Source organism: Oncorhynchus mykiss, chromosome 1, assembly GCF_013265735.2.
Source record: "Oncorhynchus mykiss isolate Arlee chromosome 1, USDA_OmykA_1.1, whole genome shotgun sequence".
NCBI lineage: Eukaryota > Metazoa > Chordata > Actinopteri > Salmoniformes > Salmonidae > Oncorhynchus > Oncorhynchus mykiss.
In genome coordinates, this window is record NC_048565.1 from 54,367,999 (window position 1) to 54,383,767 (window position 15,769).

At 42.5% G+C, this 15,769-nt stretch overlaps 1 protein-coding gene across 3 annotated transcripts; it reads right to left on the bottom strand.

The window, feature by feature from the left end:
* Positions 1-5,112: 5,112 nt before the first annotated feature.
* Positions 5,113-14,669, bottom strand: LOC110525376 (protein fem-1 homolog B). 3 transcript variants are annotated; one of them, XM_036980449.1, is made up of 5 exons: positions 14,540-14,669; positions 12,104-12,287; positions 11,665-11,744; positions 9,727-11,183; positions 5,113-9,516 (listed from the first exon to the last, which is right to left on the bottom strand). In XM_036980449.1, exons 4-5 carry the CDS (start codon positions 9,972-9,974, stop codon positions 7,881-7,883), a joined length of 1,884 nt encoding a protein of 627 aa, XP_036836344.1. In that variant the 5' UTR covers positions 9,975-11,183; positions 11,665-11,744; positions 12,104-12,287; positions 14,540-14,669; the 3' UTR covers positions 5,113-7,880. The 3 variants fall into 3 exon arrangements, with proteins under 3 accessions (XP_036836344.1, XP_021461106.1, XP_036836353.1); XM_021605431.2 differs by lacking the exon at positions 11,665-11,744; XM_036980458.1 differs by lacking the exons at positions 11,665-11,744; positions 12,104-12,287 and having other exon boundaries at positions 14,540-14,654.
* Between the last annotated feature and the right edge of the window lie 1,100 nt (positions 14,670-15,769).

Below are 15,769 nucleotides of genomic sequence, written 5' to 3' on the forward strand. Positions count from 1 at the left end.
ACTCAACGTCAACAAAACTAAGGAGATGATTGTGGACTTCAGGAAACAGCAGAGGGAACACCCCCCTATCCACATCGATGGAACAGTAGTGGAGAGGGTAGCAAGTTTTAAGTTCCTCGGCATACACATCACAGACAAACTGAATTGGTCCACTCACACAGACAGCATTGTGAAGAAGGCGCAGCAGCGCCTCTTCAACCTCAGGAGGCTGAAGAAATCCGGCTTGTCACCAAAAGCACTCACGAACTTCTACAGATGCACAATCGAGAGCATCCTGTCGGGCTGTATCAACGCCTGGTACGGCAACTGCTCCGCCCTCAACCGTAAGGCTCTCCAGAGGGTAGTGAGGTCTGCACAACGCATCACCGGGGGCAAACTACCTGCCCTCCAGGACACCTACACCACCCAATGTCACAGGAAGGCCATAAAGATCATCAAGGACATCAACCACCCGAGCCACTGCCTGTTCACCCGCTATCATCCAGAAGGCGAGGTCAGTACAGGTGCATCAAAGCTGGGACCGAGAGACTGAAAAACAGCTTCTATCTCAAGGCCATCAGACTGTTAAACAGCCACCACTAACATTGAGTGGCTGCTGCCAACACACTGACACTGACTCAACTCCAGCCACTTTAATAATGGGAATTGATGGGAAATGATGTAAATATATCACTAGCCACTTTAAACAATGCTACCTTATATAATGTTACTTACCCTACATTATTCATCTCATATGCATACGTATATACTGTACTCTATATCATCGACTGTATTCTTATGTAATACATCACTAGCCACTTTAACTATGCCACTTTGTTTACATACTCATCTCATATGTATATACTGTACTCGATACCATCTACTGTATCTTGCCTATGCTGCTCTGTACCATCACTCATTCATATATCCTTATGTACATATTCTTTATCCCCTTACACTGTGTACAAGAGAGTAGTTTTGGAATTGTTAGGTTAGATTACTCGTTGGTTATTACTGCATTGTCGGAACTAGAAGCACAAGCATTTCGCTACACTCGCATTAACATCTGCTAACCATGTGTATGTGACAAATAAAATTTGATTTGATCTCCATCATTGGGTGTTATCGCAAAACACAGACTATAAACCTTATATGAAATGAATTATATAATATCATCTCTATTTATCAATACAATTTAACATTAAAATTCTAATGACATAATAAAGAAACAAAAAACAAACCAAAAACAAAAACCTTGAAGTTAAGCCAAAGTATCATCCTGTAAGTTCTAACAACCTCCCTGTCAAAGGATATTTAGAGACAAGGTCTCCAGAGCTTCCCTAGGCCTAATACATTTACAGTGCCCAATTTTTCAGTTTTTGATTTGTTAAAAAAGTTTGAAATATCCAATAAATGTCGTTCCACTTCATGATTGTGTCCCACTTGTTGTTGATTCTTCACAAAAAAATACAGTTTTATATCTTTATGTTTGAAGCCTGAAATGTGGCAAAAGGTCGCAAAGTTCAAGGGGGCCGAATACTTTCGCAAGGCACTGTAAACAATGCCCCCAACCCTCACCTGTTCAAAAACAACTCTCTCTTGCTATATCCAAATCATAACTAAAACATTTTATAAATTATCCAACCCAAATTCAGAATAACAGTCCTTAGTGATTACTTTAACTCAAATTGAAACTTAACAACTTAGCATCCCTATTAAAATGTACATTTATAAACGAAACCTTTAAGTACCAGTAATAACTATTCTCATCACAGCACCCCCTTGTCCCTGTTTTTCTGTCAGAAGTGGCCTGGTAATGAAATATCAGTATCTCAATGCATACTTAGTCCAAAGTGTTGGCAGTGTGTAGACTCAGAAGTGCTAAAAGTCACTGTCGTATTGCACGCCTTTGTCGCTCTTTATTCAGCCGCTTAGGGAGGGGTTTGAGGTTTACACACACTGTCTATGATCAAATTATTACTACCATGCACCAAGACATTATCTGACGTCACTTTCCATGATAACCTCAACAAAGCACAGATCATAACAACAGTTAAGTTAATTCCATTTCTGTTTCAGGAAATTCATACAAACATTGACTATATGACGAAGTATTACATTAACCTTTTCTTAATAACATCTCTAAGACAAATGTCAAAAAGCATAACATAATGTTACTGCTAAAAAACATTTTCTAAATTAGTCCATACTCCCTTTTTCTACTGGCAACCTCTCGGAAGTGTGAGGATTGAAAATATGCTTGGCCTATCATGAGGGTGTCTGTGTATGTTAAAAGCAACATTTTGCAACTTATGGTGTGACTAGCGGAAAGGCTGTGGCTTCATGAATTGTTGGTGGCACATACAGAATGTAGGGTAGGGAACAAACTGTATTTTGTTAGATAACAGGAGCCAGGTGTGTGATAACTGTATATTCTACACAACTACAACGACTGACCGCTGAAGCGCCTAGGGGGCTGGGACCAGCTCGTGCGCCAACAATCAACGATAGGCTGGGTGAGTTTATACCACGCCCAGTCTACTCTGACAGGCTAGCTCGGAAGCAGGAACTACTTCTGTCAGAGTATATTATAATAACTTTGTCAGGAACAAGTCAGTTCTCTGTTCTACCCTGCGTGGTGTTACTGCGAACCAGTATATACGAAAATTGCATTTACCACTTATTGCTTATCTAATAAAAAGTACATAGTATACAATCGGTGACTCAATGTCATATTTATCCTGATACCAGATTCGATTGACGCAACCCTTAACAGAAGAGTTACCAGATCATGAAGTTAGCCCACTAACTAGAATTCTCACTCCAGGATCCCAATCTAGTGACATTTGTATCAAAACAAAAACACAAAATGAAATCAGCAATACATAAATCACAATCCATTTGAGGTAACTGTCATCCCTTATTAACATATATTTTCCGTTCTATAAGCAGACTGAACATAGTATCACTGTATAAGAACCCAAAGACCAGGACCTCAGGGAACTGGTCATTTTCCCCTTTCAAACACGTGATTTTAAAAAAACATGTTGAATCAAAAAATAAACAAAAGCCTGTGTTGGTTTTGCGTATATCAGATACATGGGGACCTATTTTGACTCGCTGTGTGCGTTGGCTCAGGAAGTCCAACAGCCTCAAAACCAGCCCCTCATCTAACGAGAAGTCCCATATGAGTCTCTGTGCCAGAATGTAAGGCTGGATGGATTGTGTTGAAGGCAGAAGGAAAGTCAACAAACAGAACTCTGACATGGGATTTAGCACCCTCTAGATGTCTATAGACCATGTTAAGGAGGTTAAGAATGGCATCATCAACTCCTCTGCTAGGCTGATAGGCAAACTGAAATGGGTCGAAAAGCTTCTGGGTGACACTGAGAATATGACTTTTCACAATTTTCTCAAGGCATTACATTACTAAGAATGTCAAGGCGACAGGGCGGTAGTCATTCAGCACAGAGGGATTGGATGCTTTAGGAATTGGTATAATTATTTATTTTTTCCACAATACCGGCACGTGTTGCTGGTCAAAGGAGGATTTGAAAATGTCTATAAAAACACCAGCCAATTTGTTCAGCACAGTGCTTTAACACATGTCCACTTATTTTGCCTGGGCTTTTGTATGCATTATATCCCCTGAACAACTTTAAAACATCAGATTGTTTAACAACAACTCTCTCAAACATTTGTAATGATGCGTCCATTTGTTTTACCTCCAACACAAAGTTGTCTGATTCAAATCTTGAGAAGAAAACATTCAGTTCATTAGCCATGTGCTGGCCCTCATATCCCCCAAGGTCAGCACTGGTTTTTCCCCTGCCTATGTGGGGGGCACTATAGCCATGGATTTAATCCCTTGCCAGGCCACCCTTGCGTTTCCTGAGGAGAGGGTCCTCTCCACCCTTTGCTTGTATGCCTCCTTGTCCACCAGTATCTGTATTTTTATCTCATGTTGTACATCTCTTAAAGCCTGTCTATCACCCTCAGCATAAACTGATAAACTCTTCCTATCAAGTAGTGATTTTAGATGTTGAGACGAGAGGTCAGGAGACACTGACTTTTATTAAAGTAATTTTATTAATGTAATCTGTCTACATGTTAAAAGGACATTCATTTTGATTTAAATAGTGCCTGATGAGATTTATTTCATACAAGTATGGACTAATGACCAAGGGAGTCTCTTACTAGGTTTATAGTCATGTGTTGCGCACATTTTAAGTCTATAAGACTTGACCTCTACCTCAAAGATTTGTGAACATCTCTGTACCACTCTTCATATTTACAAACATGGTGGTGGCTGCATCCTGTTATGGGTATGCTTGTCACCGGCAAGGGAGTTTTTTTAGGTGAAAAAGAAACGGAATAGAGCAAAGCACAGGCAAAATCCTAGAGGAAAACCTGATTCAGTCTGCTTTCCCACAGACACTGGGAGACAATTTCCCCTATCAGCAGGACAATGACCTAAAACAAGGCCAAATATACACTGGAGTTGCTAACCAAGACAACGTTGAATGTTCCTGAGTGACCTACTTACAGTTTTGACTTAAATCAGCTTGATTATCTATGGCTGTTGTGTAACACTGAGATTTACCCAGAAATAATCACATCTGTAATTGCTGCCAAAGGCTATTCTAACATTTATTCACATGTATTCACTTGAATACTTATATAAATTTGTAATTTCTGTATTTTATTTTCAATACATCTGCTACAAATTCTAAAAACATGTTCACTGCCATTATCGGGTATTGTGTGTGTAGAAGGGTGAGAAAAAACAACATTAAATCAATTTTGATATCAGGCTGTAACAACAAAATGTGGAATAAGGGTTATGAATACATCTATAAAGTTGATTACCTGCGCTCTACACTTTCACTGCTGTTATGAAATGGTTTAACACTGATATAATTGAAAGATAGTGAAATGCTCTCAGGCATTTCCTAAACTGTTTTGCCTTGCAGAAATATATACTTTTTAATCTAGTGGTTACCAGAATGTTGCTGCCTGGAGACGCCTGGTTAAATGTTTTGGTTTCCAGGGGCTCAAGTTCTCTGTCACTGCGACAGATTTTCATCATATTGATTCTTAAAAATATATAAATATATATAAATTGAAAAGGACTGGAATTGGTCAAACTTTCAGTTTAATACATGCACAAAAGATCATTACAGTACTCTTTCCCTAACAACATGATGGTCATAACTTTTTTTTTTTTTTTTTTTTTTTTTACATGAAAGCGGAGGTTAACTTGGCCCCGCAGACAATCAATCTGAGATTGAGTGATTTTCTTTGCTTTAACCCCTGGGTTTCACTCTTTCCCCTCTCTCTGCCTTCCCAGCTGGGCTTCTTCAACAGGCAGGAGGATGAGGAGGAGCAAGTAGCTATCGGGAAGACGCCAGAAGAGCGGTAACCATGGCGAGTGTGGACCTGCTTCAGCCCCATCTCTCAGGGACCCCCAGCACACCACAGACATGAGAATTGGCCAAAAAGCACACCAGTCTTGCTGTGCTGAGCCCTTCCACTGAAACAACCATTTCTACTGATTCGAGTCATGATTTGTTTTTCTGAGTGACTCATTTGTTAGAACTGCTGGCCGCAATTAATTCTACAGCAGGATCAATACACGCTCCTCCAGGGATCTGCTCCCACCAACAACAACTGTCTGTCATATGTGCACAGGCTAAATAGATCATGGTGCAGACAGTATGGATAAGGAAAAGACATCTTAAGAACTGATCATTGATTGCATGGTGCAAGAATTAAATTAATCAATAATTGAATGCTATGACAGAAATTAATTGATAATTGAATGTTACGACAGTTTTGTCCCATAGGGCAGCGCACAATTGGCTCAGCGTTGTCCGGGTTAGGGGAGGGTTTGGCCAGAGGGGCTTTACTTGGCTCATCGCACTCTAGCAACTCCATGTGGCAGGCCAGGTGCCTGCAGGATGAATTCATTTGTCAGTAAGATGGTGTTGTTTCCTCCAACACATTGGTGCAGCTGGCTTACGGGTTAAGCTGGCAGGTGTTAAAAAGTGCGGTTAGGCGGGTCATGTTTCAGAGGAGGCATGACTCGACCTTCACCTCTCCCAAGCCCATTGGGGAGTTGCAGCAATGAGACAAGATCATAATTTGATATCACGAAATTGGGAAGAAAAAGGGAGATAAAAAATACATTTCAAAATAAAATACTCCAAAATAGAGCACCTTGACTACAATATCTATCAGAAAAGATCTACCAGTGTTATCACACATTCCATCATATCACATGAAATTGAAAAATCCTAACAATTGAGCAATATCTGTATAGCAACAGGGTGAATTGGCCAGATTCCATATGAAATGATAGCTGTGTGTGTTTGTGTGGAATTATCAGTTAAGATTTAAGCCCACTGTTGCTCTGACTCAATCCAGAAGCCATCTGTATGCATGAGATGTGGGTCATTGCATGTGACATTGGACCAATTTTGACACTACCCTCTTGGATGTCAGAAAATGTTACATTTACACATGACATTTTTTGGACCAATGTTAAAACATTTGGTATTGGTATTTCTGACAAACGTAAACTGATGAAGAAACACTGAGTTAAACTGTCTTTAGGCTAATTTGCATCTCAGTCCACTACTCACCTCAAACACAAAATACATACAATCTCCACTCAAGCCCCCCAAAATAAAAACATACGGTCACACAGTTAATGATTTACTTGGATGAAAATCTTGAATCAAATCACCTTTCATTCTCAGCTTTAATCTCTGATCATCTGATTAGAACACACAAAATTACAGACATTAGAATCGTTAGTTGTTAAGGACAAACGACAGGTTGCAAGTATGAGTGGAAAAGCCTAGGCTAAAGGCCAACATTCAACACCGCCACAAACAATCCACAGTCCCTCTCTCATTCGCTTAGCATGCGTACCCACACACAAACACAAGACAGAGAATGGAAGACATGCTCAAACATCAATACTAGCAGCATCCATTTAAAAATGGTCATTATGTGGCAATGCTCAACCAAAGCCGTGTAGTCTCCACACACAGAAGCCAAGCAAGTCAGGAGGGCCAACAACCCAAGTGTTGGTGACTTGGTTACAAGGGATATCTAGGCCTAATTATTCCAAAATATAAAATAAGGCACATCTTTACCAGACAGTGTTCATGTAAAAGAAAGCTCATTATACATCTATTTTTAAGTACAAAACAAAATCACACACCTCTTAAATAAACCTTTTTTTTTATATTGGTTATGAAAAAACAAACTCTTAAGTACAAAGTTCTAAATTCAACTACTACCTTCTCACCTCTTCTCTCACAGACACACATTCACTTGCTCAAACAACGGGCCTTAATAATCACTGCAAACCTACATACAACACCACTTCCAACAGGCAACCTGCAAAATGAATCAATAGAGTAATGCTACTTTTCATGGTTGCGAACCTAGCTGGGAGTCTGGGACAATTGGGTCCATGCACTAAAAGCAGCCAAAAGGTGCTGCTGTTGTCACCATTGTGTGGATGCTTGGCTTTGCCAGGTATTCTCTTTGGAACACTTTGGGAAAGTGAAAGCTCAAAGCAGGCTGACAATTTCCTCATTCTGCTAGTGACACCCACTGTGTCACAATGACAGCCACAGACCGTAACACTTCAGTGGGAGAGATATGGGAGATGCTGCTGGTACTTGTGATTCATACTTAAAACAGAAAAAAGGAACCATTGTTTTAAAAAACAAAATGCATCCTACTATTCCTAATCATCAGCAGCAAACACCATTTTGATTTGATAGAAAATTAGAACAATAAAAAATATATATAAAAAATAAAATAAAAAAATCACAAGAACACAAGTTTTCTAATGGTTTAAAAAGCCTCCTTGGCCAGGTGGATCAGTGGAACTCCACAAACTCCTCCAGGGTCTTAGGGATCTGGTTGCGGAAGGTAATTTGGTGCTGGCGCACGGCACGTGCCGCCAGGCACTTGAGGCTCATTTTCATCTGGGTCTTGAGCAGGATCTCCGACACACCTGTGGTGCTCTTGTCCAGTGGCGTCTTCTTCTGCTTGTTGGTCATGTCAGTGTGGGCGCCAGCCTCCACCAGGCTGATGATGATGGCGTGCAGTGTCAGGAAGTCGCTGATAGGCCGGTTGTACTGGACGATGATGTGCAGAGGACTGTTGCCCTCGTGGTCCACCGCGTTCACTTGCGCACCGCAGTCCAGCAGCAGCTTGGTGACCTGAGCATTGGGGAAGCTGCACACGTCGTTGGTGTGGAAGTCGTCCACAGGCGTGCTGGAGCTGATGGCCAGGTGCAACAGGGACAAGCCCTCCCGTGAACGCGGGTCCAGCTGGATCAGGTTGTATATCTGCTCGTTGACATGGGCACGTGCCTCCTCGCCGCACACAGTCTTGGTGCTGATACAGACCAGGTAGAGGAAGGTGAACATATTGGACTCGTAGTTGTCCATGGCCGTGTGCAGCTCTGCCTCAGGCGCCGCCTCCACCCTTGCGATGTTCCTCTGGATCTCCAGCACACTGCAGTGTAACACCTGCTCCACTGGCTCCGCCCCCACCGGCTCCTTCAGGTGCACCATCTGGGAGAAGACCTGGGCGAACCGCAGCAGGTCCTTGTGCGTGTTGCGGTTGCCCTTCTGACGCAGGTGCAGCGCGTGCAGCCATAGCTTGATGCACTGGCCGAACTCCATATTGTCGGCGTACACAGCTCCCCGGTAGATGATGGGGTGTGACACGTCAATGTTATCCGATCCCAGAATACGCTCACGCACCATCAGGCCCTCCATGTGCAGCGCGTTGCGGTCTGCCCGGATTGCCTCCAGCTCCTGCAGGGTGCGGCACTCGCCCCGGCCGCTGTAGGCCTCGATGGGCGGAAGCAGCACCTTGGCGATGAGGCTGACGGGATCGCGGTGGCGCTCCAGCATGGCCAGGTACAGGTAGTGATAGGTCTTGAGGATGTCATAGTTCTCCCGGTCGTTGGCGAACGAGGCACCCAGCAGCTCAAGGGCCTCGATGCGGCTGTGCGGGCCACAGTTGGCATGAGACAGCAGCAGCTCCACCACCTCCGCCTTGCAGCTCTCCGCCGCCACCTTGATCGGTGTCATGCCGTGGCCGTTCACCACCATGGCAGCCTGGCAGCGCACCAGCTCCTTAACGATGTCCAGGTGGCCCTCCTCAGCAGCAAAGTGCAGGGCGGTTGCCCCACAGTGGGCCTTGGAGTTAGGGTCAGCTCCATGCTCCAGCAGGAAGCCCACTACGTCCGTATGGCCCTTGTAGGCAGCAATCATCAGGCAGGTGTTGTCATACTTGTTGGCGATGCCGATTTTGGCCTGGTGGTCCACCAGGTATTTCACAATGTCCAGACACCCGTCAAAGCAGGCTGCCCTCAGGGGGGTGGAGTTGGTGACAGTGGTGTGGTTGACTTTGGCCTGGTGGCACACCAACTGGCGGACTACCTCAAAGTGTCCTGCGCCAGCCGCACACCACAGAGCAGTGGCCCCATCAATGACATACCTGAAGGAGAGAGGAGATGGGTAGAATTAATCAATCATCAAATGCACATGGAAGTGTATTAAAGACCTTAATTTCACACAATTATACCAACATAAATAAAGTGCAAATACACACAATTGACACAACACACAATTGAATTTAAGGAGTTGGTGTGCTGCCAGGCTGCCATGGTGGTGAACAGACATAATTATTAAATTCATGAATACTAACCCGTCAAATCTGACTGTGCCAGTTTGTTCAGTATCCACCCTGTAGTGATCCAGCAGCAGCCTCACAACTTTGTCATGTCCGTTTCGAGCTGCGATGATGAGAGGAGTTGACCTTTGGCCGGCGAGGTGGGTCACATAACTCAGTAGATATCGTGTCTCTGGCTTGGAGTGGTTGAGCAGCAAGGCGGCCAGCGTCAGGACTCGGCCCTCAGCCGCCGCTTTGTAGACGTACCCGGCAAGCGACTCCATCCAAGCCTAGCAGGTCGCCGGCACCTCCGCAAGTGTCGCCCGCTAGATGCACTGTTACGCAGCCCGTCTCCCATTAAAATACCGAAACAATCTCCAGTGCTCACATGAAAAACTCAATTGAGCGTGGTTGATAACTCGTTTATTAACTCAAACCCATTCTTCCACAGCACCTAGCTAACAAGTCGCATGAAAACTAGTTCGTATTATTTGTCTGTACTAACTTTTGGGTTCGATTTGCAACTTTGTCCTATATTTGGTGGCACCGAGCTAACGCATAAACTGAGGTTCGCTAACGTTATCTAGCAAGCAGACGTTCAAAACCGTGTAAATAGCTAGTTATGTATCATACCAAAGATTTGATAATACTTGGAAGAGAGAGCAGTAACGTCTTGCTGTTTCATCGCTTTTCTTGAATTCCTCCTCTTTAAACACTTTGAAGCAGGCGGGATCAATGCAGAATTTGCTCGGATATATCCCACCAATGTGAATGTTTTGAGACCAGAGCAAGGCTACCTTTAATACCTTTAACCTTTACCATCCAAGTTACTTACCGGAAGTGATTTTTCAACTCCCAAAATGCCTCCGAATAGAAACCGATAGCTACAATGTGAATGAGGCCGGGGATGCACAGAATTCTTTAACCAAAGATGTTAAATAAATACAGAGATATCAACGTATAAGGCACCATCCAGCAGACTGTCGACTAATCGCGTTGAAGTTGTTAGGCTGAGTCGACAAACCTGCCTATTTTCCTCTAAAGTACATAATGTCACGATTACAAAGCTATACGATATTACAGACAAATTAATTATATCACGTCTCAAAATATTTGTAATGTACTTCTTATTCATGAAATACATGCTAATGTTGGGTTTTTGAGCTAGCGACCAATTGACTCCCATTCACTCCTTAAAAGGAGCGCTCTCCTTGTCCCAAATTCACCCAAAATGCACTGCGCGGCCCATTACCGACGCATGAGCAACGTACACAATGGGCACTAATACATAGAGGAGTGGAGTTTTCCATCTCCTCAAAAGTATCTCTGCTTCTTCACAGGGCTTGTTTGAGTGGTAAGGCTGAAGCAACCGACTGCAGATGAAAGTGGAGGAGTAAAATCGGAGGATGTGCATCTGCGACAGCCGGAAGTCGGACACTGTTGTGACGTGGTTTTCCAACAGCAAGGCTCATTACTATGGCGGACCAAACCAGCTGTAATTAGAATGAAATGCATGAATAAATAAATGAATGAACACATAAAAAGATAAAATAAACCCCCACAATTAAATACATGAGCAAGGAAATACAAAAATACTGACTAAAATGTATTAATTGTATCTATTTATCTGAATGTATTTAATTATTGATCTATGTATTATATAATTACTCAAAGTGTAATTTTTTAATTCACAAGCATTTTGCTGCACCTGCAATAACATCTCCTAAATATGTGTATGTGACCAATACATTTTGATTTATATATATAGTACCAGTCAAACGTTTGGACTTTCATTCAAGGGCTTTTCTTTATTTTTACTATTTTCTAAATAATACAAAATACTTTTTTGATCTAATTTTCTGCTAACTAGCTATGTAATGACTATTCACTATCTAAAGTCTAGTCATACCAATTCATGAAAATGCCTTTATTTGTATGTAATGTTCAATGGAAACAAAGTTTTAAAACTCTGACGTGTTTTGGCTGCATGGCCTTCGTCAGGGAGCACAAAAATATGATAATGTCCTCTTTTGAACCGCTCTTTCCAATCAACCCTGATTTGAAGAGAGAGTGGTTACAGAATTAATTGGACAACACCTAGTAAGCAATACTATACACATTAAAAAGTGAAATACTGTAGATATGTTATAAAAAATGCATCTCAAGGCTAGAATCATCAGAACCACTAGAAAGGTTGTTCTAACCTTGAATATGATGCGTCAAAGTGTTAAGAATAGGAGAGCCATCTATTTTATAGTACACTAGAACACAGCAAACATGGACCACAACAGTCTAAACATAGCTGAGGGCAATATAGTAACATGTCCACTAGATGAGAGCAAAGGGACCTCAAACTATCCTACAGGAAAGGCGAGAAATCCATATCTTAATTTAAACTAGGGTACTTACTTACTTTTCTAATTGAGGCCGGAACATAGCTTGTAGGGAAGCAGGGTTGGCATGGGGTAAGGACTTGTAGTGCTTTGCCATGGGGCAGTCTTCACTGACTACCCGTATGGCGTACTTGTGTTCTGCTAAGCAGAAGGCATCTCTTTGTCTGTCCAATGTAGAACACCTTGAACTGTGGACATTCCAATCTGTAGAGGACGTGAGTGGTTTTGCAGTTAATTAAATACCTGATTTGATACTCAATTTTAGAAGCCGTGTCAACCAAAATACTTTTTCTGTGCAATATTTCTGCAATGGTTGCATTTAAAAGAGCCCTTGGGTTTGTGCTCTAGCCAAGTCTTTTGAGAGTCATCAGGAAGATAGCTGTGGACTAATTTGTCATTTAGGGTAGGACATCTCTTAAAGCTTATGACTGACTATTGGTTCTGGAAAGCCTGCATAGTAGCGTATAACTTTGGATGATTCCCCAATTATTTTCAATGATTCATTTTAATGTTCTTTGCTTCAGTGTTGTATTTTGTAACAAAGTACACTCTTTCTGGTGCATTACAAGGTACTCCCCTTCGCAAATAAGTTTTCTCTGTCAAGTCATCCAGCCCTAGATGAACTGAGCTGACTACACTGACTGTGCTAGGGGCAGACCACTAAGCTGGCACGCTGTCTAATCATTAGTTGATTATTTTAATCTGCTGTGTAGTGCTAGGGCAAAAACCAAAACGTGCACCCCTTGGGGTCCCGAGGACCAAGATTAAGAAACACAGCTCTAACGCCTAAACAAAATAGGTTCTCAGGAAGTGTTTGCTAACATACATAGACTGTTCCCCAGAATAAACAGAATAAATTCACTACATGACCAAAAGTATGTGGACACCTGCTCGTCGAACAACTCATTCCAAAATCATGGGCATTAATATCGCGTTGGTCATACCTTTGCGGTTTTAACAGCCTCTACTCTTCTGGGAAGGCTTTCCACTAGATGTTGGAACATTGCTGTGGGGACTTGCTTCCATTCAGCCACTTGCTTCCAACAGCATTAGTGAGGTTGGGCATTGTTGGGCGATTACGCCTGGCTCGCAGTCGGCGTTCCAATTCATCCCAAAGGTGTTCGATGGGGTTGAGGTCAGGGCTCTGTGCAGGTCAGTCCAGTTCTTCCACACCAATCTCAACAAATAATTTCTGTATGGACCTCACTTTGGGCATGGGGGCATTGTCATGGAGTAACAGGAACGCTCCAGAGAACGCGTTTCCACTGCTCCAGAGTCCAATGGCGGTGAGCTTTACACCACTCCAGCCGACGCTATGCATTATGCATGCTGATCTTAGGCTTGTGTGCGACTGCTCGGCCATGGAAACCAATTTCATGAAGCTCCCGACTAACAATCATTTTGCTGACATTGCTTCCAGAGACAGTTTGGAACTCGGTAGTGAGTGTTGCAACTGAGGACAGACGATTTTTACACGCTACGCACTTCGGCCACTCGGTGCTCGCATTCTGTGAGCTTGTGTGGCCTACCACTTCACGGCTGAGCCGTTGTTGCTCCTAGATGTTTCCACTTCACAATAACAGCACTTACAGTTGACCGGGTGTTAGGAAAATTATGATTAAATGACTGGAAAAAAATATTTTAAATGGAACTGTAACTAAGTAAACTTAAACTCTGTTTTATTATATCTGATTAATAATATGAGTTCATAAGAAGGAATTGTGTGACACGGACAAGGAGTAATTAAAGTTAATGAACACCATTCCAACTAGGAAGAAAGAAATGGGTTGAGGATTAAGTAAACAGATAAGTTAACTTATGGTTGAACCGACGAAACTTAGCTCTGGGGTGTTTTAGATAAGACAGTGAGTGCATTCCTAGGTTTTCTGTTAATTAGAACTGTCAGCTAAGTGGTGATCGATAATGTTGAGGGGTCAAAAGTTATTTCAGTTGTGTTGTGTGTCCTGTGTATGTGCTAGGGGGGTCAGAATTAACTTTTAAAGTTCCCTTTGTCCCGGTCGAGAGGAGGGGATTCTGTTAAGCAATGAAATGACGTCATGTTATTGTATTGTATATAAACTGTTGCTCGTAGTAACGTGGCAGCGCGCTCCGAGAATAAATTATGTTACCTATTATTGATAAGACTGGTTTCCGTCTATTTTATGCAAACAAGAATCTTACAAATTCTCATAAAATAGATTAAGGGAATTCAATTAATGAAAACACATTGGTATAATTAAATGACAGTAACACCGGGGCAGCTCTAGCAGGGCAATGTTCCTACATCTAGTTGAAAGACTTCCCAGAAAAGTGGAGGCTGTTATAGCAGCAAAGTGGGGGACAAACTCCATGATTTTGGAAGGAGAAGTTCGACGAGTAGGTGTCCACATACTTTTGGTCATGTAATGTATGTGTCGAGTTGTGAAAGGAAGGCATAAGATGAGTTGGTGACTCACTAGTCCAAACTTGAGTTCCTCTGCCTTGTTGGTGTAGCGGTCCAGGGCAATGAAGTATAAGCCTGACTCCACCTGGTAAATGTGTTCTCTACACACACTGACCTGTCTGCTGAGAACAACTGGTGTGGAAGAGAGAGGGAAATTAGATGTCAGGAAATGTCACAGACAGAGTTCAATTGGAGTTAAAATGTTTTAACATCTTAATGTTGCATTCAAGGTAACAGTCTATTTTAGGACTGCAGTGGTTTATCAAAAGAGGTAACTATGGTTAATCATTTAGATAAATAAGTGATAAGATGTGAGGTTGAGCCAAGCTGTAGGTCAATTCTATGGTTACAAGTGATGCTGACACTCAGACTTTTCATTTTAAAAATGTATGTCAGACCAAAACCAATGATTTGAAGTGTAACAAACCATAAAACTATGCACAGGAACTCTGTTTGTCATGCATTTCAAAGTGAAAAATCTGAGTCTCCGCATTACTTCATTACTGTAGAATTGCCATGTGTCAATCCACGCCACTTGTCAGTCAGCATGGCTCAGTGCCAGTGTTGCCAACTTAGCGACTTTGTCGCTATATTTAGCAAGTATTCAGACCCCTCTAGCGACACATTTTCAAAAAGGTCACCAGCAACAAATCTAGCGACTTTTTCTGGTGTTATTGGAGACTCTGACGTGAAAGCACATATCGTTCTTACTCTTCTCAACGAGCAGCGGGTGCGGCAATGGGCCCCACCCCCGTCCCAAAGCACGCACAGGCGGCCCAGTCCTCACGCAGCAGTCCCTCCCAGCTGCAGTCAGAGCAGGAGATGTTCACCTCTCCGCGTGGGGTGAATAGCAAATGATTTGCGCATGCGGGAAGCTGATACCACCCTGGCTTACATTCAGGGCAGGATGTAAATGTACTTAAAAAAAAAAAAAAACTACATTAAAAAATTAGGTAACTCCGCCAGAATGTCTCTTTTGGGTCACTTTTGCCGGTCACTTTTTGTCTCTCCCACGACGTTATTCCTCTCTCCTACAGCGTCCATCACAATTATATGCACATGGCCAATTATGCAAATTAGGTGATGCCATCATTTAGTGACTTCTAGCAACTTTTAGGGCAGCCAATAGCTACTTTCCTTACTGAGGAGTTGGTAACACTGCTCAGTACTGAACAGCATTATGTCAGTTCATGCCCAACCCAGCTCGAAGAGAGCTTCTCCTATAGATTCACTTAATTCCTTT

Bases quoted from the DNA above. Each gene is read 5' to 3' on its own strand.
- LOC110525376 (XM_021605431.2), bottom strand. From the start codon at position 9,974: ATGGAGTCGCTTGCCGGGTACGTCTACAAAGCGGCGGCTGAGGGCCGA. The intron at 9,517-9,726 runs GTTAGTATTCAT...TCTCTCCTTCAG, and splicing joins GGCACAGTCAGATTTGACGG to GTATGTCATTGATGGGGCCA.